A 24,062-nucleotide genomic window follows, 5' to 3' on the forward strand; every position below is an offset into this window, starting at 1 on the left:
TTTGAAGAAGATAATTGAACTCTGATGTGGAGAAGGAAGGAAAGGAATTTAGCTCATAGGATAGTTTAATTTTTGTGCTGGTAGAATCATCTCTGATTTGTGATGAGGCAGCTGTAGCATCTACACACATGTACCATGGCTGTGGGAATGTGTATGCGTGTGCATGCCTGGGCACATTTGCTCTGTGGCCATCACAGTTCCTCTGGGTATTAGGACCTGATCTTGAGCGATGGAGAAGACCAGGTCTCAGAGAGGTACATGACTCTCCCCAGTCACACAGCGGAATGGGTATGGAAGCTGGATAAGAACCTACATGGCCATGCCCTTCATTCAGCTACCTCCCAGCCCTCTAAATGGCATATGACGTATGTTTACAGAGGTGTGCAGATGAGAGAGAGAGAGAGAGAGAGAGAGTGTGTGTGTGTGTGTGTGTGTGTGTGTGTGTGTGTGTGTGTGTGTGTCTTTTTAAAGTTACCTCCAAGTCGCAAGCAGTGAGAAAGAGGCCTGTCACCTCCCCACCTCCCATGTGCTGTTCAGAGGACCCACAGCATGGGTTTGTGGGCCAGGGCTCAAGCTGGGTCTCCAAAGGCATGGCAGGCACAAGAGCAAAGAGGGAGAGAGGTTGACACATTTTATATGGTTGATGCCCACGGACTCTTCAAGAAAGAGGAAGAGAGAGCTTTCCTCCAGCCCTTTCTTCTCATGTTTCCTCTACCCTTCCCATGTCCTTTAAGACTCAGCTCTGGACAGATTCTCCCAGAACACACAATAATGTGAATTATGTAGGCGTAAGAAGCCCAGCAAGCTTCCAGTGAGCAGGTCTGTCAGACCGACAGCCAGGCTTGTTTCAGTGAAGTTGAAAGCAAGAGAGAGAAATGTCTCTTTTTCTCTGCATCTCCCCCAACTCTGTCTTCACATCTGCCTCGCTCTGTGTGTCTCTGGGTGGGCATATTCCTGTTCAACAGTCCCAGCTTTTGGTGGGCTTTTAAGGCTATCTGTTAGAATGACAGGCCAGGGCTCTGCAGGGAGCTGGGTGTTTCACAGATGGTATTCTTTGCTTGTAGCAAAGAAACTGTAAGTTATAACTGCCACCATAAGGCTGGTTAACGGTAGCTATTAACCCCTTGAAAGAAGAGTAACAATAGCATCCACCTTGAGGTGGATTTGGCAGTGTTGCATTCCACCAGGCTGGTGTGATTTTCCTTTTATAACCTGTGTGTTCATGTGCAGGAAGGAAAATGCCCTTGCACACATTAAGGAGACACAGAATGTGCATCACAGGGCCTCGCCCAGTGCATCTATATTGAAAAAGACATGTATCTTAGCTCCAAGCTAACAGCAGTCATGAGGTTATTCGAACTATGAGGACTTTGCATGGGCTGGGAAGGCAGTTCCAGTTTAATGTCACCATTTTGAGCAGATGGAATCGAGCATTTTGGGGTAAAGAAGAAGCATCTCCCCTCTCTTGAAACCAAGAGTTGACACAACTCAGGCAGGCCTTCCAGAAAGAATCAGTAACTGGGACTCAAGCAGCTGTCATTGGGTTTTGACCTGCCATTATGTGGCTGGAAAGCAGGCCCTGATTTGATCTAATTTAGTGTTCAGCCTGCTGTAGATTGGATTTCTCTCTGTTAGACTAGAAACACTGATAAGAAGGCTCTCATTAGAATACCCTGGTAGTCTGGGTAATTTTCTCTCTCCTTTGACTCAAAGGCTCTTTGTGAGAGGTTTGCACTTTTTCTTCTCATTCCATCTCTCAAATAATTGGTATTGGCAAAGCTGAACTGTCTCTGCCACATGAAGTGGCCCTGGACACTTCCTTTCTGGCACTTGCTGCGATGCTGGTGGTAATCGAGTGGGTGCATTGTAGTTGGTTCTCCTGCCTGCCTACCCTCTTTCCCCACTCCTCTGGACTTTTCGGCCATCCTATCAAGCTTGCCCAGTCCAATATGTACACAGCCAGCCTCCTTGGAGGCTTTTCTTGGAGTGTTCCTTTGGGTAATGCCCAAAACTCTTGGCCATTCTGGGGAGAATGTCTCCGTTTTTTAGAGGCTACAGCAAATGCATCTACAAGGACAAGCCCTAGCTGTCCTAAACATGATATTCCGCCCTCAGTCTCCTAGAGCCTCACAAGAGTTACCTCCTTTAGTTTAAGTTCCAAAATCTTAACATTCAAAGGAAGCTCAGGGCTCCAAGCACAGCCTCCTACCTGGCTAGGATAAGAATCCCTCCCGCATGTGCTCTCACAAATCCCCCGTCACTTATTTGCTGATGGTTCCTCTGATAAGCCCTCACTGCCTAGTAGAAAGCTTAGAAAGCTCTTTCTTATACTAAATGTCAGTAATGGTTTCTAGAAAACTCAGAAAACTCGATTATCATTGTCTTTGGATGTTTGCAGATAGCTAGTATGTCTCCCTATAATTAATGCTAAACATGTTCAGTTCCTGCAGCCATTCATTGTAAAAACACGCCTTTATTGTTTCTTACTAGCAACCCTTATTGTGTTTAGGGGATGCAAGGTAATCTACCAGCTTTTCTCCTTAAAACTGGCTGCTAAGAAGTGAGTTGATTCCTGTTTGGACATTGGGAAGTATGTTTAGAATTGAAATATCCCACATGGAGGCATCTCAGAACCCAAAGTGAGAAGAGGACATATCACTGAGCACATGATCCAAACTCCAGGAATGGGAGCAGCTCAATTATTATAGAAGTGACCTGTCTTCCTCCTCCCTGGAAGCTCAAGGTGAATGGTCTTGCTCCTTTCTAGTGCCCTGCCCACCCAGGCTCACAGGCTTCTGGGACATCTGTGAAGATTGTGATCCTCTGTGGGCAGCCAGCATTGTGCCCTGAGATCCCTCACCTTGTAGCTCAGAGGTCCCTCCTCCCTAAAGCAGGAAAAGGCTGTCATTTCCTCCGCTGATGGACAGCAAGCTGCACTGTTATAGCTCCCCTCCAGGGAATAAGGAGCATTCATTTAGTGCTCATCCATCATGTGACATGCATAGGAAAGTCACTTAAGTGGGGAGGGCAGACATTTGAGGTGGAAGCTTTTAAACCTGCTCCAGGTGGTCTTAAAGCAAACCAGACTGTCTTCAGGCTGGAATAAGTTAAGACAACTCTAGCGCCTGTTGTTTAATTTTCTTGGAGGGCAGACAAGACCATTTGAAGCTCTCAGAGTTTGCCAAGCAACATGCCAATTACAGAGCAGTGAGCAAAACTTCACTCCCTATAGTTCACTTTCCCCCACCAGCTGTTTCACAAGAACTACTTACTACTGCTAATAATAGCAGCTAACATTTATTGAATACTTAATATGCTTCAGGACCTGAAACTGCTAAGCGATTTCATGTGCATCATCTCATTTAACCTTTACCACAATGCTCAGAGGAAAGTATTGTGGAAAGGCCCGTTTTACAGATGGGGAAACTGAGGGTTAAGTGACTTGACCATTGTCACTTAGCATGTAAGTGATGGAACCAGGATTGGAACCTGGGCTGTCCATCCCCTTAACCACAGCACATCCTTCCAGAGGCTTCTGCTTTACCCAGTCACAGGCAGATCTGCAGAGCCAGTTTTTTTGATATGCAGAGCAAGAATTTCTCAATGGCTCAAGCCACAGAGAGGGTGCTGCTGAACTGCAGATCAACTCCTTTTGTTATGGCTCAGTATAAGTTATGGCTCTGTGTCCATGGAACTTTCTCTAGTTCATTGTCATCAGCCCACTAATGTCTGCCCTGATCCCTATGAGAGGAGAATCAAGGAGCTGCTTGTGTTTACAGACCCAGGCAAGGTGGGACAATGAGAATTCTCTCCAGTGGAAGAAGCAGACTGACATGGTGATGCATTCTTGAGGAGGGGTTCTTCCCTCTCTTGTGTACCTGGAAAGCCCTTGGACAGTTAAATTCTGGAATCATTCCATGCTAGTGATTAAATGAATGGTTCACCCCCATTTAAAGGACCAATTGGTAACCATGTGGCTATCAGATAGGAAAGTTACCACCCTAATAGTCATGAGGGAAGGAATGGGCAAGCCACAATACGTCAGATCACTTGATCTGGTGACCAAATAATAATTGTCCCTTTATGGTCTCTTGGGAAGTCTCAGCTTTCATCTGTTTCCCTTCGGAAAACCCAATGGCTTCCGGCCCATTCCTAGCGCCCTCCTGTGTCTCTGGAGTAGAAAAAGGTCTTGTTTTTCAGATAGGCCGCCCGATGGCATTGCTGCATGCATGGTTACTCTTGCGTCAGGAATCACCATGACAACCCACAGCCCTTGACAAGCAGTGCAGTCACCAACAGGAGAGAAGGAAAGAGTCATTGTTGCCCCTAGTTGGGACTTGGAGGGCTCCTCCTGTTTCCTCTTGAGTGTGTAGCATAACGTGGCCTAGAGTACCCATTTGCAAGCACAGAGAAGATTCTGGCCAGGCTCAGAATTCATTGCATCAGCCATCATTGGGTTCCTCCCCACAACTGGCCTCAGGTTGCTGAAGGTCTAAATCCCCATATTTTATAGGGAAAGGATGAGAACATAATGTTCTAAGGTGGGAGAGCGGTCCTTATTACAATTAATGGATAAAGAAGTTCAGGATGATGGAGGGTTTATACTAGGGAAATAAAAAGGACGGCATATGAATGCAGGAGGTTTGACTCTATATCCTGCAGCTGAATTAGAGGTCCAGAATAGCTCCCCTAGATGGTGTCCTCACTAAGAGTTCATGCCGATGTGTAGAGGTTATAACTACTTCCACTTTTTTAAATAACAAAGAGCCTTTACAACCCACTTTTTATAAATTATTCTCCTACTAAAGGAGCTAGAGAAAGGATTATGCTGGATGCCTGTTGGTGCCATCTTTTTCCTGTTGGGTATCTGCATCCGAGTGTTCATGAAATAAGAAATGGACTCCCCAGCCCTGCTTTAGGAAAAGAAGGCCCACAGAGCATGTTTCTTGGCAGGAGCCTGGGCCCATCTTCCCATCCCATGGTCTTTTCTGGAAGAGCTTCATCCATTCTCCTGGAAGGGGCCACTGCATTCTTTCTTGGCACCAGTGTTCCGAGGAGGCCTTGCACTCTGGAGTTTGGAATGTGCTTTCAGCATTTCCAGACAAATACCATAGAAATGGGAGAAGCAACAGAACCAGTGTCCTCCACAGACCCTTGGTCAAGTGTGGAGATTATAAACGCCACCAGAATGATTGCACTGGGCCACAGAGTCAACATGTGAATTGCTGGATTTGCCAACATGATTTCGATGCAATTGATCGTTAAGCCTGACTCCAGATGTCTGTGTTTTCCAAACTTTGCCAAAAAGTCCTGTGGGCTCCAGAGGGAATCTTCACTCAAGGGTGAATCAGAGCAAAGGCAGTAGCTAATAGTAGGGCTCAGCGATCTTCTGCCCCATGGGGCTCTTCAAAAGCCTGGGTGTGGTGGGTCCTTTTAGTGGATCAGAATGGACCTGGTTTCCCCCCTGTGGGCCCATCTCCCCTTGCTACCTGGACTCCAAATGAACAAAGCTGGAAACTGCTACCAGTGATGAGAACACCTGGGACTTTTCTGCATAGGCCAATCCCCGTCCCCTAGCAGGAAGACTTGAGTTACGAGGTTCTCCTTGGGCCTGACATGGGCATTTCATTTTTCCCCTCAAGCTCCAGCTTTGTGACTCCCAGTGGCTTCTGTTTTCTGCCTTGCTTTTCCTGAAGGCCACAGCTCCCGGAAAGCAAGATCTCTCAGCAGCACAGCTAGGCTGGTTAGTGGGCTGAGTGCTAATACCTCTTGACGTGGAACATATGTGGCAGCTGAAAGTGCTCCAAGGCAGGGGGTGGCAGAGGGGCTCCTAGAGCTCACACCAGGAAATAAATTTAGAAGGTGCTGTACATGCGCTCCCACTCTCCAATGTGCCACTCTCCTTAATTTCCTCTGACGGGAGCATGGCTCTTTTTGCTTTTGTTCTACCTGATTGTAAAATCAGGGAGTGGCTGCAAAAAGGGTGCCACCACCAGCCCCCATCAGCCTCAGGTGGCTCCCTCAGGCCTTTAGTGAGAGGGGACCGGCCCTCAGGACAGCATGATGATTGGAAACAAAAATCTTTGGACTATGATGGCATGAGTCCAAATGCTATCCTGCCACTTACTGCTTGTGGAACTCTGGTCAAAGTTATTTAAGCTCTCTGAGTCCCGGAAGTGTCACCTGTCAGCAGGAGATTAAATGGGAGTGCCTGGCCTTGTGAAGTATTTCATAGGCATTACCTGTTAGGTCATGTAGCCCCTGCTGTTCACCTGGTGGTTGTGGGTCACCTGTTCTGATCATCTCAGCCTTCCCTCTCTATTCATTTATGTGATCGCCAAGTGTCCTTTGGGAGATAGGTCTGGAGCAGGTGGTCCCAAAAATTCACTGGATCTGCATCTGGGAAAATACTGATGAGTACAGTATTCATCAGGTACTTCCCATCTGCCTGACTCACTGCATCCAACAGCAGGTTGGGCTGAGGTGGGGTCTAGAGCTGGGATGTCACAGTTGTCAGTTTGAGTACCAGGCAGCCTCTTGAATGAGGCCAGCTGGGACATCCCAGCTTGTGTGCTGTTGCTATTATCTCTGTCCTATAGCTGTCCCTGGGCCTGCTCAGAGTAAGGAGAGCACAGAGGCAGGCATATCACTCACACATTGCCATTCAGCCGATGATCCTGAAGGTGGAAGCCTTGCCTTGTACAGGTTCAAGCCACTCACTAAAGAACCTGCCACTTGCGCCAATGAAGGCTTGATCAGCATCCCATGCTGAGGCTCCTTCCTGGGAGTCAGGAGGGCTTCAGATGCCTCTGCATTCCCAAGAGGCGAATAGAATCTTCCAAACCCAACCAGACCTTTGTGCCCCTGAAGCATGCCCAGGTACAGTCAAGGCTAGCAAAAATAGCCACTTCTCACACACAGGGAAAATGGAAAAGAGAATATAGACTTTAAGTAGTAGATAAGAGCTGGCTTTGGGGTGAAACAGGCTGGAGCTTCACTTATTGCTGGGGGACCTTGAATCCATCACCATTCCAAACCTCAGTTTCCTGATTGGAAAAAATGAAGGTAATCAGTGCTCTTATGAGGGTTAAATAAGATAGTGCCTGGGAAGTACTTGAGAAAAGCACACAGAGATGTCTCTAGAGAGGATGCACACAGCAGTTACACCACTGCTCCTCAAAGCGGGATGAGCCGGGACAGAGCAAGCATCCTGGAATCTCTGCTGCAAAGAGGGAGAATCCGTCTCTCCAGTGAAAGAGGGAGGCCTGTGTTCAGAATTCCTTATAGAACTGCTAAGCCTCATTCCAAATGTTTGTTTACTCTCTATTTGCTCCATAATATGGTGCTTTTAAAATTCCCCTCCAACTCTTGTCCACATACCAAATAGCTAAGAGCTTCTTTCATGGAAGCCGGGCTGAGTTGAGTAGCTGCCAGCCTTCCTCCCAAAGGAAAGAGGGCACAAAGACAGGCTGTTAGATCTTGCTGATGCTGGGGACCAGTGTGGCTGTCCTCAGCATCTAATTCTGGATAAGCAGCTTAATTGTATCTCTCCCTGCACCTATGCACCTCGCCTGAGGGAGCCAAGCATCCTGGGAGAGAATGAATGACCAGAAGACTCTGCCCTTTTTTCTTTTGCTCCGTGCTTCATAAGCCCCGTACCTTGGGCTGTCTTTGCCTAGTAATTCTGCCAGCCTGGGTTGTTTTGATGCCTTCCATGTTTGAAGTAACATCCCATGCGGAGAGATCAAGGAGCAGTAGGAAACAAAGAAGCATCCGGATGAGCAAAAAAAGAGCCTATATTTAGGCCTGATGAGTGAGGAGGCATTGCCAGGGTGGCATTTAGTTTGTATGAAGGCAAGTCTAAATTGCCATTTCCTTCTCCCCATGGCCATCTTCCCTGTCTAGTGCCTAATATGCCCGAGAACCAAGTGCTACAGTTGGGCTCATGAATATGCACTGGGGTTTTAAACCTAAATGCCCACTACGGCAAGGAAGGTCATGTAAACTTGTGAAGGGGACACAATAGGGAGTAGTGAGGACTGTGGCAAAAAGCATATGTCCCATCTAAAGGGGACAGCTACTCCATGGCTGTCTCCAGGAAACCCGGGATGGCCAATACTCCTGAATTTTGTTTTTCAAGACAAAATAGAAATCTGGTGTGGTATGGTATAGGGTGTGTGTGTGTGTGTGTGTGTGAGAGAGAGAGAGAGAGAGAGAGTGTGTGTGTGTGTGTGTGTGTGTGTGTGTTGTATGAAAGTTTCCAATTTTTAAAACACAGGGAGGATTGAATAAACACATTTATGTGGCATGATGCAAAATGTCGCAAGAAGGATTCTATCCTCAGGTCATCAGATAGGCACCTCTAACCTGCTGTGTACTGATTAGTTCAGCATTTCCTGACAAGATGATGTACTCAGAAGGCCCTGAATGTCAAAGTTTAGAACAAAACACTTACCATGTGTGCACTTAAAAAAAAAAATCAAAACACTGTGTGTGTGAAGGGTCCATTCCTGAGCCCCGGTCGCTGGGCTCTGTTCGGTCCTCTGGCTCTTCTCCCTGTTTCTCGGCTCTATCATATTTCCTTCAAATGTCCCCAAAATGCAGTGACATTGACTAAATTTAATATACAAAGCATAGGAATTTGGTTGGGGGGAGTGTTGCAAAGAGTATAGACAGACAGGATGGGTAGACAAGACATTCGTAAAGAAGAAACTGAGCCCTTTAGAGAACTCAATTATCGTAACCATTTCCAGCATGCTCCCTAGAAACGTGTGACCTTACACATGCCCACCAAACTCTCAGCCTCAGTTTCCTCCCCTGTCACTTGTGAGGCAGGCTCTGTCCATCTGCCCGGGTTCCTGTGAGAACAGTGGGTCACTGGGAAAGCACTCTGGAAAACACAGAAAGTATTCTAGCAGTATGAGCATTTTTTTCCACTGCCAGGCAGGAGGACATCTGTGTGAACCCTTGGGACCTTGCCCATTATTAGCCAGATTAAACAGACAGTTCTTCCACTTGTCACTACCACAGCTGCTTGCCTGCACGCGAGTACACCGGGACCATGGGGAGGATGGGGCCTGCAGCAAGGGAGAGGTGGCACGGATGATTTAGCACCATGGGCAGCCCCACCATTGCCAACTGCAACCCCCCGGGTCCTGGTATGGAGAGACTCGTGAGGCAGGCCAGCCCGGGATGGATCTCATGGGTCATTCCCCACCAGGGAAGGGCTGAGGCAGCCTTGAAAGTAAAAATTTTGAAATTCAACATTTCTGCTGGTTAGTTCATCTTCCTCTTCCCCCAGTTTCATTTGAGAGGGGGTGAGAAATGATTTTGCACTGGCTCCCAGGCACACCTAGTCAATCTAGGGTAAGTAAAGGTAATTCTTAGGATCTCAATGTGCTTGACTTGCCAGCCCTGCTCTGGAAAACTCTCTGTCACCCTCATGGCATCCTCTGCTTTCCCAGATTTCCATCCAAAGGGCAGCTTCCTGTGATGCTTCTTTAGGGAGTCTGAAGCGCTAAAAACATGATCCCTTGTGGATAGGAAGTCTGACCGTGGAAGGGGTGAGGGGAGATGGGTGACACCTTAGAGAAGGAAGACCCCTAAAGCTGCACATGGAGTTTAGTATACATCTTCGTAAAGAATACACACCAAGAGGAAAAGGAGGAATAAAACAGATGTCATTGGTGCCATGATAGAGCTCCTGGTCCTATGCGGAGGTAAATGAGAAACAAATATCCTATAATCACAAATCACGATGAGTGCCAGAAAGGAAATAAACAGGGGGGTGTGGGAGACAATAACGGGGTGAGGGTCCCCTTGTAGATGAGGGGGTCAGGGCAGGCCTCTCTGAGCAGGGGACATTTGAGCTACAATGCACAGAAGGAAAAGAAGGAAGCCCTGCCGAAATAAGGTAAAGAGGGTGTTCAAAGGTCCTGGGGAAGAGTCTCCTGGTGTGTCTGAGGAACCAAAATGCAGTCAGTGGTGGGCTGGGTGCGGTGGCTCAGGCCTGTAATCCCAGCATTTTGGGAGGCCGAGGCGGGTGGATCACCTGAGGTCAAGAGTTCGAGATCAGCCTGGCCAACACGGTGAAACCCCGTATCGACTAAAGATACAAAAATTAGCCGGGCGTGGTAGTGCATGCCTGTAATCCCAGCTACTCGGGAGGCTGAGGCAAGAGAATCATGGAGGCTGCAGTGAGCCGAGATCGCGCCACTGAACTCCAGCCTGGCCGACAAGAGCAAGACTCCATCTCAAAAAAAAAAAGGCAGTGGTGGGACTTAAGGGTAGTAAGTTTTGGGTGAGTGGGATTAGGATGAGGTTGGGGAAAGGGGCCAAGGTCAAACTACATGGGACTCTGTGCTCTGTGTGGGTGTGCACACGTGTGTATGAGAGAGAATTCATGTGTGTGCACACATACATGCCTACATATAATGCAGTTTTTCTGGGAGGATGACCTATAACTTTCATCACATTGCCAATAGGATCAGTGACAAAAGAACTGTAAGGAATAATCTGAATCTAATTGCCCGTAGTCAGTCAACTAAAGCTCTAAAACAATTATACCAAATGATTTTTTTTTTCCTTTTCGATTTCTGGAAGCTCTGAATCCTAAAACAGAAAGTGAAGCACTTAGGGTGCCTTTTCAGGTCTTCCTTCAAGGTCATGTGTGCAAGAGAAGGCGCCAAGTAATAGCAGTGCGTGGGACAGTGTCTGTGGTGACAGCGGGTGCAGGTGCCCAGAAGTGTCTGGGGTTTCGGTAGACACAGGAAGGCAGGTCTCGCTCTCTTCTGTTCCGCAGCAGGAGCTCAAGGCTGCAAGGATGAGTGATGGGAGCTTTGCAGCCCATCCCCTGCAGGTGCAGCCCATGCCCCGCAGATAATTACCAGGATTAGTGAATCACCAGGCTCTCTCCTGCTTGCAGCCTCCTCAACGCCAACAAGATCAATTGCCTGCGGGTGAACACGTTTCAGGACCTGCAGAACCTCAACTTGCTCTCCCTGTACGACAACAAGCTGCAGACCATCAGCAAGGGGCTCTTCGCCCCCCTGCAGTCCATCCAGACGCTGTGAGTACACTGCCTCGGGTGCCAGTGGGTGCCCAAGCAGCAGGAGACCCAAATGCCCATCATGGAAAACACCCGAATGAGGGCAGGACAAGCACATCCAGGAGGAGTTCTAGAGCCTGCAGTGAAGCTAGAATCATAAAAATAGGAATAGCTTAGCTGTACCAAGCACTTACACAGCGCTTGACACCACACGGAGTATTTATCCTGTTTTAAAGCCCTTAAGCCTCACAACCACCCTGTGTGATGCTGTTATTATCCCTCGTGTCTATGGAAGGAAACCAAGGCATAGAACGCTTAGGTAACTTCCTCAAGGTCACACAGCTAGCAATGAGCAGGTTTTGAATCCAGGCGAAGGAGGTCCTGAGCTACCTTCGTAACCCCTGTGGTTCCTGTATTCCGAGCAGACTCCATTTCTGCAAATAGCGCACTCCTGCCCACCCTGTAAAACCAAGCCTCTGAGGTGGGCACTCTTCCTCTTAGGGAAGTATTTCCTCACTTCCATCCACTGCAGATATTCATAAACGTTTTACTTAAATAGATGACATCCAAGTACAGATTTCAGCCCATTTTCTGATGGCTCCAGCCTCAGGCATAGACCCCAGCCCCAGGCCCAAGCCTGCAATTAGACTGTGGGCTTCTGGAGACCCTGTAAGTCATCTGATGTTTATTGTCCCTGTAGCCAGAGACAGGAACCAAGACACAGTAAGAGCAGTGGCCATATATTGACACTGACCACGTGCCAAACACTGTGTTCAGTGCTTCACAGTTTTTCTTACTGAGCTGGGGAAGCAAAACCCATGGTGCTCTTATGATGATAAGGATAATTACAACAATACCCGCTGCTATATATGGAATACCCACCATATGCCAGGCGCCGTGCCAGCTGCTTTATGTGCCTAGTGTCACCGAGCTTAGAGAAATAAAATGCATTCTACCCCAAGTGCAAACTCTAAGCCCACAACTGGGTTTGCCTGTCAGAATCGCTGTGGGTAAGAGTAGAAGCGGTCAGTGGTGGACCCTGCCCCAAGTGGGAAGAGCTGGGAGACCAATTCCCCAGACCAGATGCTAGCTGCATCTGTGACTGTCTTTTGCAGACAGCGGGCCTCAGACCCCCTCTTTGAGCCCTATCTGAGACTAGCACTCCCGCCAAGGCCTCCTGGGGTGATGAAAAGGAGGTGGTGGGGGGAGGCATCCTTGCACTGGATTGCCAGGGGCCCAGTGCAAGGCAGGGTGGTGATGGTGGAGGATCGAGACACGCTGGCTCTCCTGATTAACGGCCCCATCCCTCTCACAGCCACTTAGCCCAAAACCCATTTGTGTGCGACTGCCACTTGAAGTGGCTGGCTGACTACCTCCAGGACAACCCCATTGAGACAAGCGGGGCCCGCTGCAGCAGCCCACGCCGACTCGCCAACAAGCGCATCAGCCAGATCAAGAGCAAGAAGTTCCGCTGCTCAGGTAATCAGGTTACGGGGCTGGGCCCCGCTTTCTGACTCAGAAAACAGCAACCCCAGAGAGGCCAATAATCCAATCTGGAGGACAGCGAGCACTGTAATGGCTCCTGGGGAGCATCTTTGCAAATTAAATTGGAGAAATTCAGTTAGCCCTGCAGAAAACCAATTACCTTATGGATTTAAAATAAAACACACAGAGACACACACACATACACACACACACACACACACACACACACACACACACACACAAAATAAAGGCATGGGGAGGGGGAGGCGGTTGCAGGGGAGACAGAACTCATGCAGCAGCATGTCTCCAAGAGCTAGGTAGAAGGTGGGGCTGGGGCAGCCTTTGCACATGTGCCTGGTACAGGCTAAGATTTATTTTTCTCGTTTCCAAAGGGCAAATAGAGAAATAAATATCGCTCAGGCGAGGCTACAGACGGTGTGTAATCTTGGGGACCTCCCACTCCCTTTGGAGACAGACTGTGGTACAACCCTTTGACCACAGTATATTATAGGTTTCACGTATTCACAAATAGCACTTTCCCTAGCTATCTTGTCCACCGCAGACTACTGTGTTCTGAGCATGGAGAGAACGGTAAAGAGTCGTGCTTGGGGAGAAACAAAGCCTTGTTCTTCTATGCCCAGGATCTCTCTAGAAACCTTCCTTCTCACTGCACCCAGGAAGGACATGGGGGAGAACAGCAGGGGAATTCTCAGCCCATCTTGGAAAGAGAAGTAGCTCTCCTTGACCCGACAGCTACATGAACAGGCAGCTAAAAATTACTATCATTTGTGTCCTTTTCTACTGGAAAAAAAATCACCAAACTGCATTGTGCCCCCAGTGGTGAGAGATTGATCACACAAAGTGCCGAGGTGGGTTGTAGCCAACCCTCACAGTCTGTCTGGCGGCAAGAGCAGTTCTTCCCCTGCCCAGGAGCTTCTGATGCAGGCGAGTCTTCCTGGGGAGAATCCCGGTGTGGGGAGAGGTCACTGGGAGAAGACCAGCGGGTGGACTTCTGCTTCTCACAACATCTTCTTGTCCTTTAAGTCAAATTCTTTAGCCAAGGTCTCCAGGATGATAAACTTTAGCTCTTTAACTTTTGTTAACAGAAACAAATACCTTGGGAGGGCCTGGAGATGATGCAGGGACTTTGTGGCACTGTGAGAAGTTGGTACCAATTTGCCTTCCCTAGAATGATGGTGTCGATTACGAGAGCAGTCTTTCACCTGTGATGAGCATGGTGCTGAAGGCCTGTAGTCCTCTTTGCTTGTTCCAGTGGTCCTGGGAAGTCAGTAGGAGAGGTCTTCGCTCTAAAGGAGAGGGAACTGAGGGTTTAGAGGTGAAGGGACACTCCACGGTCACAAGCCAGCAAACAGCGGAGGCAGGACTGAACCTCAGGTTTGTTTTGCTGCTCACACCATGCAGCATCTAGGAGAGACGGAGTATTTGGGAAGGACAATAAGCTGCTTGGATGACCTCCTTCCCTGTTCTCATGCCCCCACCCCTACCCATTCCCTGAACACTGTCCTCGGGTTCCTTCCTGGGCCTGGCAACATCTCTGGAAAGAAAATCTCACCCAAGGCACTTCGTCCTTTCCCCAGGCCCTTTCCTTATGACTCAGGCCTCTATTCCTACCATTGTCTGGCCAGAGCTGAGTTAATTAGCTCTGACAAGCAGTGGTACTCACAAAGAGGGACAGTGAGAGCCAGAGGAGGGGAGGGTATTGTCTGCCAACCTTGATGACCCTTTGGTCTCATAAGTATCCCGTTAATACCTTGGACCCCAGATGGATGCCGTGGCCCTGCATGGCACAGCAGGGAAAGAGTCAGTTTAGGATCCAAGGACTGGTGTCTCCCCAGAATCACAGTCTTGGCAATTTGCTAGGCATGACTGTGGGCTGGTGTTGGGGGTAGCAAGGTGGGGGTGGGGTTATAGAAAGAACTAAGTAGGAGAAAAGGAAAATAGAAAGTGGACCTACGGAGCGGTTGAGCTTAGTTCTAACTCTGGCTCCGCCACTGTCTTCCTACCTGTAGATCTATGGGATCCTGGCTGCATTTCCTATGTGGGGGAGGGGTGGTTGAACATTTTTACAAAGAAACGGAGAAGGAGCTGGGTTCTTGGATTGACTCTGTCTAAAATATCTTTTTTAAAAAAATCAATACTAAGCAGAAAGATTATTCCTAAAAAGTAGAGATGTTTGGAGCCAGCATGAGCCTGACACGTAGCACTCTGTGTGCTTTTATTTTACGTCGTTGCAAAGAAAGCATGACTCCTGAGCTCCAAAGGCCTCAGCTTTGAGAAACACGGGGTTCCAGACCTGCCTTGGCCTTGAAGGGAAAAGAAAAAAAAAAATCATAGATCTAAAACTCTGTGTTTCCAGGAAGCTCCAGAGGAAAGAAAGGGGGGCAGGTGACACAGACTGGATGTGACAGATAATAACTCTGTATTTTACCTTCTCCTAAAAGCACCCCCATTGAAAAGACAGCTGATGTAATTAGGAGGCAATTTGAGGGCTGCTCCATAATGCATCCCGCCCCTCCTTAGGCAGGGCGTCTGGTTTCCCAGCTGCCTGTGTCTGCTTCTCTCTATCAGCTGCATCCGCCGCCTTGGGCAGCAGGATCAGCTTAAAGGTATATGCTGCTGCTGGCTGGCACAACATGACCATCAGATTAAGTCCTCCCGAAAAGGCTCCACCTGGCTGCCTGGGACCCCAACCCACCCCTGGGAGCACTTGGCCGTTGCAGGGTGCTGTCTGTCTTCCCTCATGCCTTCCTGATTTGTATGAGAAGAAACTTGTTGAAAAGTACAGAGGGTGGTGATGCCATGTCCAAAGAGGGCAAACAGCAAGAAAGCACTCAGGAAATGACCGAATTTTTAGAGGCCTTAGAGGTCATCCAGTTTATTCTAGAGATGGATGCATTGAGGTCCGCACAGCAGCAAAATCTTATCTAAGGTATTGAGTATTATTTTCAGGGCAAGATCTGAAACCCAGGACTTCTGACATACTGTGAAGACTCTTGATAATTTACCTACAAATCCTTCCATTTCTTTTTGTAGAAAGAAAGCAAAGAGAAAGAAAAATAGATTTTAAGGCTTGGTGAGAGCGGGGGTTTGCACGAACGGAATGGATTTTCCCTGCTCTGCTACCAGGGTCCTAATCAAACTCAAATTTGAAGACCCAGAACCAGAGTGTTCACAGAGCCCTGCAAAGCCATGTCAAAGCAGAACAGAGTCCAGATTCTAGTGGCTGACTCTAGTGCACATTGTGGGAGGGTTAGGAAGGAGGAGAGGCCAGACCCAGAGCTGTGGCCGGCTCTTCCTAACTGGTCCATCATGGCAGACAACCTGTGCACTGTTGAGATGCTGAGACCATCTAGAGCATACACCCAGTCCCAAAAACACATAATGGAAGAATGTTGATACTGGCCCTCATGTCAGAGGTCAGTCAGAGAGGGTCTCAGTCACCTGGCCTTAGCTGAAGTTTCTTCAAGATGCGCATCTCCAGCCCAATCCCAAGTGGGAGGAAGTCCCAAGTCAGCAGGTGCATGGAAACTGACGCTGATCTATCACACATAGGAATATAAAAACTGAGTACCCTCACCTGGGCCCTTGGCATCCTGACAGTAGTTATTGGTTCATCCTGCTCACTCCCATAATTTCCAGCCAAAGAAGATAGCAAGAAATCAAGAAGGACCCCAGAATTCAGCATCTTCCCCTCGGGCTCATCAGTTGGCTTCCCTGTCCTTCCTTCTCTTAGTCTAAAAGAGGCCCTTCATCATGAGGCTCACTGGCCACCATCTCTGTGAAAGTCGGCGTTCTCAAACAACTGTGATTGCAGGTTTCTAATCCAAACCCTCAGGCCCCATTGGTTTTCCTATCTGTCTCTCTGGCTCGAGAGATGTATTTTCTTTTGACGCCGCACTACTCCTATATTAAACCTCAAATGATCTGGGATGAGTGTTTATCAGCCAGAGCATTTCTGGTGAGCCCAAAGGATATTAAGGAGACTCCTGAACTGTAGAATGTCAAAGGGGGCTTTTTCCTAAAGAAGAGCATTGAAGGTTTGCTAGACCACTGGGAACTATGGATTGTCTCTTGATTTAAGGGGATAGAGGATTGGCTGTGATGGAAACACTCAGCTGTTGAGGGGGTTGGGCCTACGTTGCAAAGCATGCAGAAGATACTTTGCTAAGTTTAATGTCTTGTCAGACCAACTGGTGTGACTGAATGGAGTTTAGAGGCTCAGTTCAGGCATGTGATAGGATCACAGATGTCTGAGTGTTCTTTCATTCCTTGGGAAGGAACCATGCTGCCCTGAAGCTCCTGAGTGTGGGCATCCCGTGATTTCTCTCCTGTTCTTCTCCCTTCCTACTGTGTCTCCCCTGGGGTGGGGCACAGGGGCAGCGGGGCTGCTCTCTTCGGAAGCGTTCCAGTGGAACCCCACTCCTGGTACTAATCACGCTCAGTGGGGGCCTGCTCCGGCTTCCGCTTCTCCACGCTGCTTCCTCTGAGCGCTCCTGTCCTCTCTCTGATGCTGCTTCCTGACCTTGACTCTGACCAGTCGCTGCGGGGCTTTCCTTTGTGCTTGATCTAACCATGTGGTGGAACGATGGAAACGGAACATGGTTCTGTCAAGCACCGCGGAAAGCACCGTGCTCTCCTGCAGCATGGCCCGCCACCGCCGCCACCACCGCTGGACACCTCTCCTCTGCTCTGGAGCACCGCAGCCCACCACCTGCCAGACCTACCTCTCCCAGTCTCAACTCACCAAGGGCAGGAGGGGAGGAGTCTTAAAGGATGCAGACACAGGGGGAAATGGGTCTGTAGAAGCATAATGGGGCCCAACTAAGATCTGTAACCATATCTCCTTCCCAGAATGGAGTCACCCTCCCCCAAATCTAGTCTAGATGCCAGACAAGGAGTGATAACTAGGTTCAAGCTCAGAAACTATTATGCCTCCTCTTCCATTGGAAGGGAACAAGTATATCCAAGGCATATGCCCCATGGTTTCATGGGAGAGTCCCAACCCAAAGTCATTTTTCCAAATGGCAGCTAACCCAAAGGGGAATTCCTACTGCTTGTGACCCCCCTACGCCTCTCACCACCACCTTTATTGGTATTCACGTCATTTGAAATGAATGTGAGCATGAGAATGGGTGAAACTGGCATGAGTCTGAGACTGGGTCTAATCTGAGGTTCCTTCTGAACCTCACTCCCATGCTTTATGGAAACTCTGTCTCTGAACCCCATGAAACCTAAAGTCTAGTCTGTTTCTTTGACCTTCAAAGTACAGTTAACACAGAGGTGGTGGACTCCTCATCTGGTGCTAGTTCAGTTTCAGGGGAGGGGAGTGTATGTGAATGTGGAAACCTGCTATCTCTGATAATAAAGAGAGGGATCTGGGTACCTCTTATTTTGCTTGTTTCTTGATAAATCCTAGACCCAGTATAACCAGAAGATTGTGTTGTTCATTCCTGTCCTGGAGTCTTTGTCCTATCCTGCAAGAGAGAGCTAAGGTGGGAACCAAAGCCTAGCTCCAGAACTAGGAGCTGAGACCTGGGCCCCTATCATGAGGTGTTATTACCTCCTCCATCTGAGGTCACCCTTCAGAACCAGGAGCCCAACCATTTCTGAATAAATTTTTAACATATATTAAGTGCTTGTTATAGGCCAGGCTGTGAACTGTTCCACATCATTACCTTGTTTAATGTTCACAAAATCTAAAGTTCCATTTTCCAGATGAGGATATTGAGGCTCAGAGAGGTTAACTAACTCACCCAGGGTCATCTGACTCCAGAATGGCTGCATTGTACTGCTGTAATACCCACCTTCTCAGCTGTGGACAACCCCATTGCCTGGAATTAGAAATTTTTTTTTTTTTTTTTTGAGATGGAGTTTCACTCGTTCCCCAGGCTGGAGTCCAATGGCAAAATCACGGCTCACTGCAACCTCTGCCACCCAGGTTCAAGTAATTCTCCTGTCTCAGCCTCCCCAGTAACTGGGATTACAGGTGCCCGGCTAATTTTTGTATTTTTTAGTAGAGACAGGGTTTCACCATGTTGGCCAGGCTGGTCTTGAACTCCTGACCTCAGGTGATCCACCCGCCTCAGCCTCCCAAAGTGCCGGGATTACAGGCATGAACCACCATGCCCAGCCCCAAAATAGAAAATTTTTAAAACCTTGATTTGATAGGGACTTGAAATTTTTTTAAACTCTCCCTTTCAGGCTTTCATCTGTTAATAGAAAGGACTTGGGTAAGAAAGACAGAAAGCATTATTCAAATGGCTCTTCCTCTCCAGCATGGACACACAAAGATCCCGTTTAACACAGAGCAAATCCTCTAGCCTGGAGAAGTTAGTTCCCTTTCCCGCCTCACAGAGAGGAGCATTCTGAGGTCCTCAGCACTGCCCTCAACGTGGCTGGGCCCAGGCCTCTGGGAGTGGGTCCAAAATGATGCCCTTCCATCAGTGCTTTACTGGCCCACAGCCACAGGCTGTGGTGAGGCAGTGCCAGCCTCCGACCGTGGGTATTTCCCTCTGTTTCCAGACAGATGGCTGCACTCATAATAGACTCCAGTGGGGATAGCTTACTAGGACAGCTCCCTGCCCAACTGGTGACCAAACTCCTAGTAAAACAGTTGGCATCTTCCAGCCACTGGCAGCTGGTCTGCCAGCCTTGCCCATGAGCGGATGTCTGTGTGCCTGACAATGTTCTCCTGAGTCATTCATCACTTATGACCCTTTGCTTATTCACGTCACTGTCTTTTCAAGCTGATGAGGCCTGACAGGACTTACGCTCCCCCCGATTCCTCTACCTGCTGCTTTCCTCCTTTCTCTTATTCCACTCATCTTAGGGATATTGGGAATAGGGAGGAGAGCTCTGAACACATGAGTTAGCAGGTTCATGATGATCCGTTAACAATGAATTTATGAGGCCCAATCAGCAAACTGGCTGCCCAAAGGATGATACCAAATGCATACTGTTGATGGCAGCAACCATCCTGGCTGGACCTGGTGCTGGCCTCAGATCCCAACCCAGCCAAGTCCATTCAAACCATGGGAGCTTGGCTCCCTACCTGTCCCACACCCATGGTCATCCAGATGTCACATGTGTTCCTCCTGGGAAGTGGCTGTAGGGCAGGGATGGATAATAAAATTGTATTGCTGGGAATTTCCACCTCCTACCCCCACCGCCCATCTATTAAAGCTTGTCTGTAATCACGTACCAAGTGTCGTTGTTCTGAGCTGCCCGTGAAAGGGGAGGAGGGCTCCAGGGGCAGGAGTAGGCAAGATGCCAGATGACATCAGCTCTTCCAGTTTCAGCCAAGGCTGAGTTTTATGGCCCTTCTTCAAATCCTCCGGGATCTCTTCTGTCTGAACTCACCCCAAGGAGAAGAAGCAACAGCCTATTGCAGTTGGTCCTCTACTACTAAGTATTTCTGGCAGTGACAAATATGCATGGAGATTGAAATTGACTTTTAAAGCTCTGGAAAAGTTAAAAATACTTTTGGGTAGTTATGAGCATTAGGCATAACAAATGGCTCTGAGAAACCCTGGGTAGTTTCGGTAATGAAATATGAAGTGATGGAGATGGCATTTTGGGCTGGCTCTGACTGGGGAAACGAACTTTTTCGGTTATGTACATACGCCGTTATGAACATTTCTGGCTCCCACTTGTATAAAATATCACATTCCGACCCCCTTATTATTACAAACCAGGGCAATAACAAAAACAGCAGGGGGAAAAATGCTGGAAAGTACACATTAGTCCATCGAATCTAATTGCAAAATCATTTCATTAAAATGGGTCAGTGGCTCCATTGCAGAGGTCCACCAGTTATAATCCAACTATACTACTGAGAGCGATTCCTGCTAACTACAGGCTGCTCTCACCTTGATTAAAATGAAAATGCATTTAATAGGCGGCTGTCCCCAGCCACAGCCCAGCCGGTGCACGCCTCCAGGCTCATCGCCTTGAAGAGCAAACTGTGCTTCCTCCTGTCTTTCTGCCTTTGATCAGCCATCAGGGTTCCTTCGCTTTGCAAGGATCCCATTATAGACACGTTGTGAAGGAAAAATCTCTGTGTGTGTGTGCAATGCCCCTTCGTGCCGTCACTGTGTGGATGCACTGGTACAGAGTACAAGAAAAGGTAGTCACCTAACAGGGTTCGCAAAATGAAAAATGCGCACAGGATTCAGCACGCTGATGGGTCTGGAAGAAAAGGGTACAGGTCACAATTACCAAGTGGGACGAAGCTGGCAAACCAAAGGCAGGAAATTTGCATCATACTTTGAACCAGCAAGCCACTCAAATGACTGTGGGGATATGTGCACAGATTTTGCTCACACAAGTTTAGGGGTAGAAGGGGAGATGAAGGGATGGAGGGAGAGCAGAAAAGGAAAGGAGGACAGGCCCAGGCTTCTGACCCCCTGTCTTAGGTAGAGAATGTTACTTCAGAATCAAAGAACCACCAAGTTCATTCCTGATCAAGAATGACCATAGGGAGATCATGTGAGGCAAGCGAAGCTAAGAGTGTAGAAAAGATCTGCATCCTGCCCCACCCACCATAGCCCACTGCGGAGAAAGACCCCATTCAGTCCGCCTGCACCAAGTATGGCTATAAGATCATTCCCACGAGGATCTGGGAAAACCTCTGGGGAGAAACATGTCTACAGCACAGCATGTTAACCACGTGGAGCCAGGCAGCAGCCTGCCCAGACTGAGGGACCTGTGGGGCTCAGTTTCCTCATCAATAAAATACAGTTATCCTAACCTCAGAGTGTTGCAAGGATTATGAGATCATCCATTTGAAATGGGAAGAATAGTGCCCGGCTCAGCACATGTTCCATCAATGGCCACTGCTACAGCCAGCTACACTCATGTTGTCACAGCCTCTGAGCTGCCAAATCTTCTGCCAGTTTGTAGAAAAAAGCAGTGCTAGAGTCACAAGCATCCACACAACTCCTGAGGCTCTCTACCTCCTTAATCTTACTTTCATCTGCACAAGAGCCCCTGGAAGATAAGGGCAGTTATTTGATTCCCATTTTACATGGAGAGAGACTGAGACTAGTAGGTGCCGAAGCCTGAGCAAGCCTGCGCTCCCTTCTGCTGAAATGCATGAAAAGCTAATGCTCCTAACGCAAATAAGATCACCAAGTTGCTTCACCTAGTGGAACAAACAAACAATGTTCACATTCTCTGAAATCCTTCTGAATGCCCTTGTACAGGACACGCAGGTGCCAATGACACCCCACTCGTGCACTGGACAGATGCGGATCCAACTCTTGTTCTGCGCCTCTCATTGTGCTAGCAAAGTGCTGAGGGTGAAAGGATGAAGAAAACCTGGCCCCATCAATAAGCTCATGTCTGATAGGAGAACCAGAGCTCCCTCAGGTCCCCCCAGCATGATTCCAGGTCTCACAGAGTTTTGCCCAGGTACCCATGGATCATTAGTGATCATTGATACTCCCCGAGGCATCTCTCAGAGACACCAGATTGTTGGTCCTGTTACCATGAGTGGAACTTCGGGAGAAATTCCTTTTCAAAACAGCACATCTCAGCTCCAACTTTCAGTTCATCGGAACTCACCTGTCACTCTACTTACAGGCCAAATCTGACCCTCGGGTACATTTTGCTCATCTTCGCAGTGTTTTAAATTGGAATTGATTACCAATATTGTTTAAATATATGGATTTTCTTTTTTAAAAACAAACAAAAAAGAAACATCAGGCAACCCTGAGCCAAATTTCCAAGCATTAAGGCTGTAGCTCCAATTCCCCAGTTTCCCAACCCTCACTATTGCCTTCCCAATCTTACAGTCAGCTGTCGATGGTCATTTATCTCCCGTGTGCTTGGCCTGCACTCATTTTATTACCTGCTGGGGTAATAAAGGCCCCTGAGTTTGCAACCCTTTCCCATAACTTATTCCTACCCCTGGCGTAGCCCCCATCAAAGTATCATCAAAATCTTGTCATTTGGATTTTCATGAATGTTTAGAGGGTCCATGAATGATCAGAGTCGTGGAGTAGGTAGCCCCCCTAAAACTGTAGACTGAATTCTGTACATGTGCACCAAGGAGCACTTCCACGAGGAAAACATTCATAACCTACATCAGCTTCTCAAAAAGTTCTGTGACCCCCCACCCAAAAGCATAAGGGCCCGTGGATCTTGAGCCTGGTCTCCCTGAGGATGGTGATGAATAACAAAGACTCATGGGAAGGAAGCAGTAAGGCTGGGGGCAGGGAAAGCACCAGCAAGGTGGCCGTATAGCGAGGGCGATACCGTGTCTGTCGCGTGACCCCCAACACCCCCTAACTCGTTCTCCCTCTCTGTCTCCCACCCCCACGACCCACAACCTGAGCTCTATGTGGAACTTGGGTGACGCTGACGTCCCCTCTTTGGCCCCTCCCAGGCTCCGAGGATTACCGCAGCAGGTTCAGCAGCGAGTGCTTCATGGACCTCATGTGCCCTGAGAAGTGCCGCTGCGAGGGCACTATCGTGGACTGCTCCAACCAGAAGCTGGCCCGCGTCCCAAGCCACCTCCCTGAATACGTCACCGACCTGTAAGTCCAACCTCGGTGTGAACTCCCTATTCCCCACACGCTGGTCACCCGCAGCCAGCATGGGCAAGGTCTCCTGGAGGTGAACCCCTCCTGGCTCAGTCATGTGGTGCTTATTGGCTGTGTCTGAAGGCAGATACCCAGGCATCTCCTGTGGACAGCTTGCTTGCAAATAGAGACAGTTCATCCCTTCATTCTATAAATATTTTCTGAACACCGTGAATGTGAGCCGGCATCGTGCTAGGCGCACCCGTTTCTACATCAGGGCAGAGCACATAGTCCCTGCCAGCCCTTATGGAGCTTACAGTAAAACCAGAAAGTTGGGTGTTAAATAAAGAATTGGAACGAAGGGAGAAAAAACTAGAATGATTAAATACATCTGAGCCTCCGATTAGCCATGTTAATAAAGCGATGTGTTGGTTTATCCAAAAAAAAAGAAGAGCTAAAAAATTATAGCTGGGCCAAGCATGGTGGGCTATGCCTGTAATACCAAAACTTTGGGAGGCCAAAGGGAGAGGATCACTTGAGGCAGGAGTTCAAGACTATCCTGGGCAACACAGGGAGACTCCACTCCCCAACTCCAGTCTCTACAAAAAAAAAAAAAAATTAATCAGATGGGCGTGGTAGTAGCATGCACCTGTAGTCCCAGCTACTAGGGAGGCTGAGGCAGGAGAATCACATGAGCCTAGGAATTCGAGGCTGCAGCGAGCTATGATCATACTATTGCACTCCAGCCTGGGCCACAGAGTAAGACTCGGTCTCTGAAAGAAAATCTTTGTTAATTAAAAGAATTTTTTTAAATTATAGCCTCATGGAGGGCAAAGGCACAGCATGTGGGGACTGACAGATGTGGGGCTGACACCTGATTCTGGCAGGCTTCCTACGATGAGGCCATTTGCTCCACAGATCTGGGACTCAGTTTCTTAGCTGTCAAAGGGAGAGATAACTAGTGCCTACCTCCTAGGGTGGTTGGG

General features: G+C 48.4%; 1 protein-coding gene across 3 annotated transcripts in view; it reads left to right on the top strand.

Moving 5' to 3' along the window:
• Nucleotides 1–24,062, top strand: part of SLIT3 (slit guidance ligand 3) — a 627,018-nt gene that overhangs the window by 510,415 nt on the left and 92,541 nt on the right. For all 3 annotated transcript variants that reach the window (XM_032252688.1, XM_032252689.1, XM_032252690.1), the window contains 3 exons: nt 10,925–11,068; nt 12,363–12,526; nt 22,941–23,091. In XM_032252688.1, the coding sequence (XP_032108579.1) occupies nt 10,925–11,068; nt 12,363–12,526; nt 22,941–23,091 (459 nt within the window). The remainder of the gene's footprint in view (nt 1–10,924; nt 11,069–12,362; nt 12,527–22,940; nt 23,092–24,062) is intronic.

This window comes from Sapajus apella, unplaced genomic scaffold (genome assembly GCF_009761245.1).
Source record: "Sapajus apella isolate SASKATOON/1434 unplaced genomic scaffold, GSC_monkey_1.0 scaffold79, whole genome shotgun sequence".
NCBI lineage: Eukaryota > Metazoa > Chordata > Mammalia > Primates > Cebidae > Sapajus > Sapajus apella.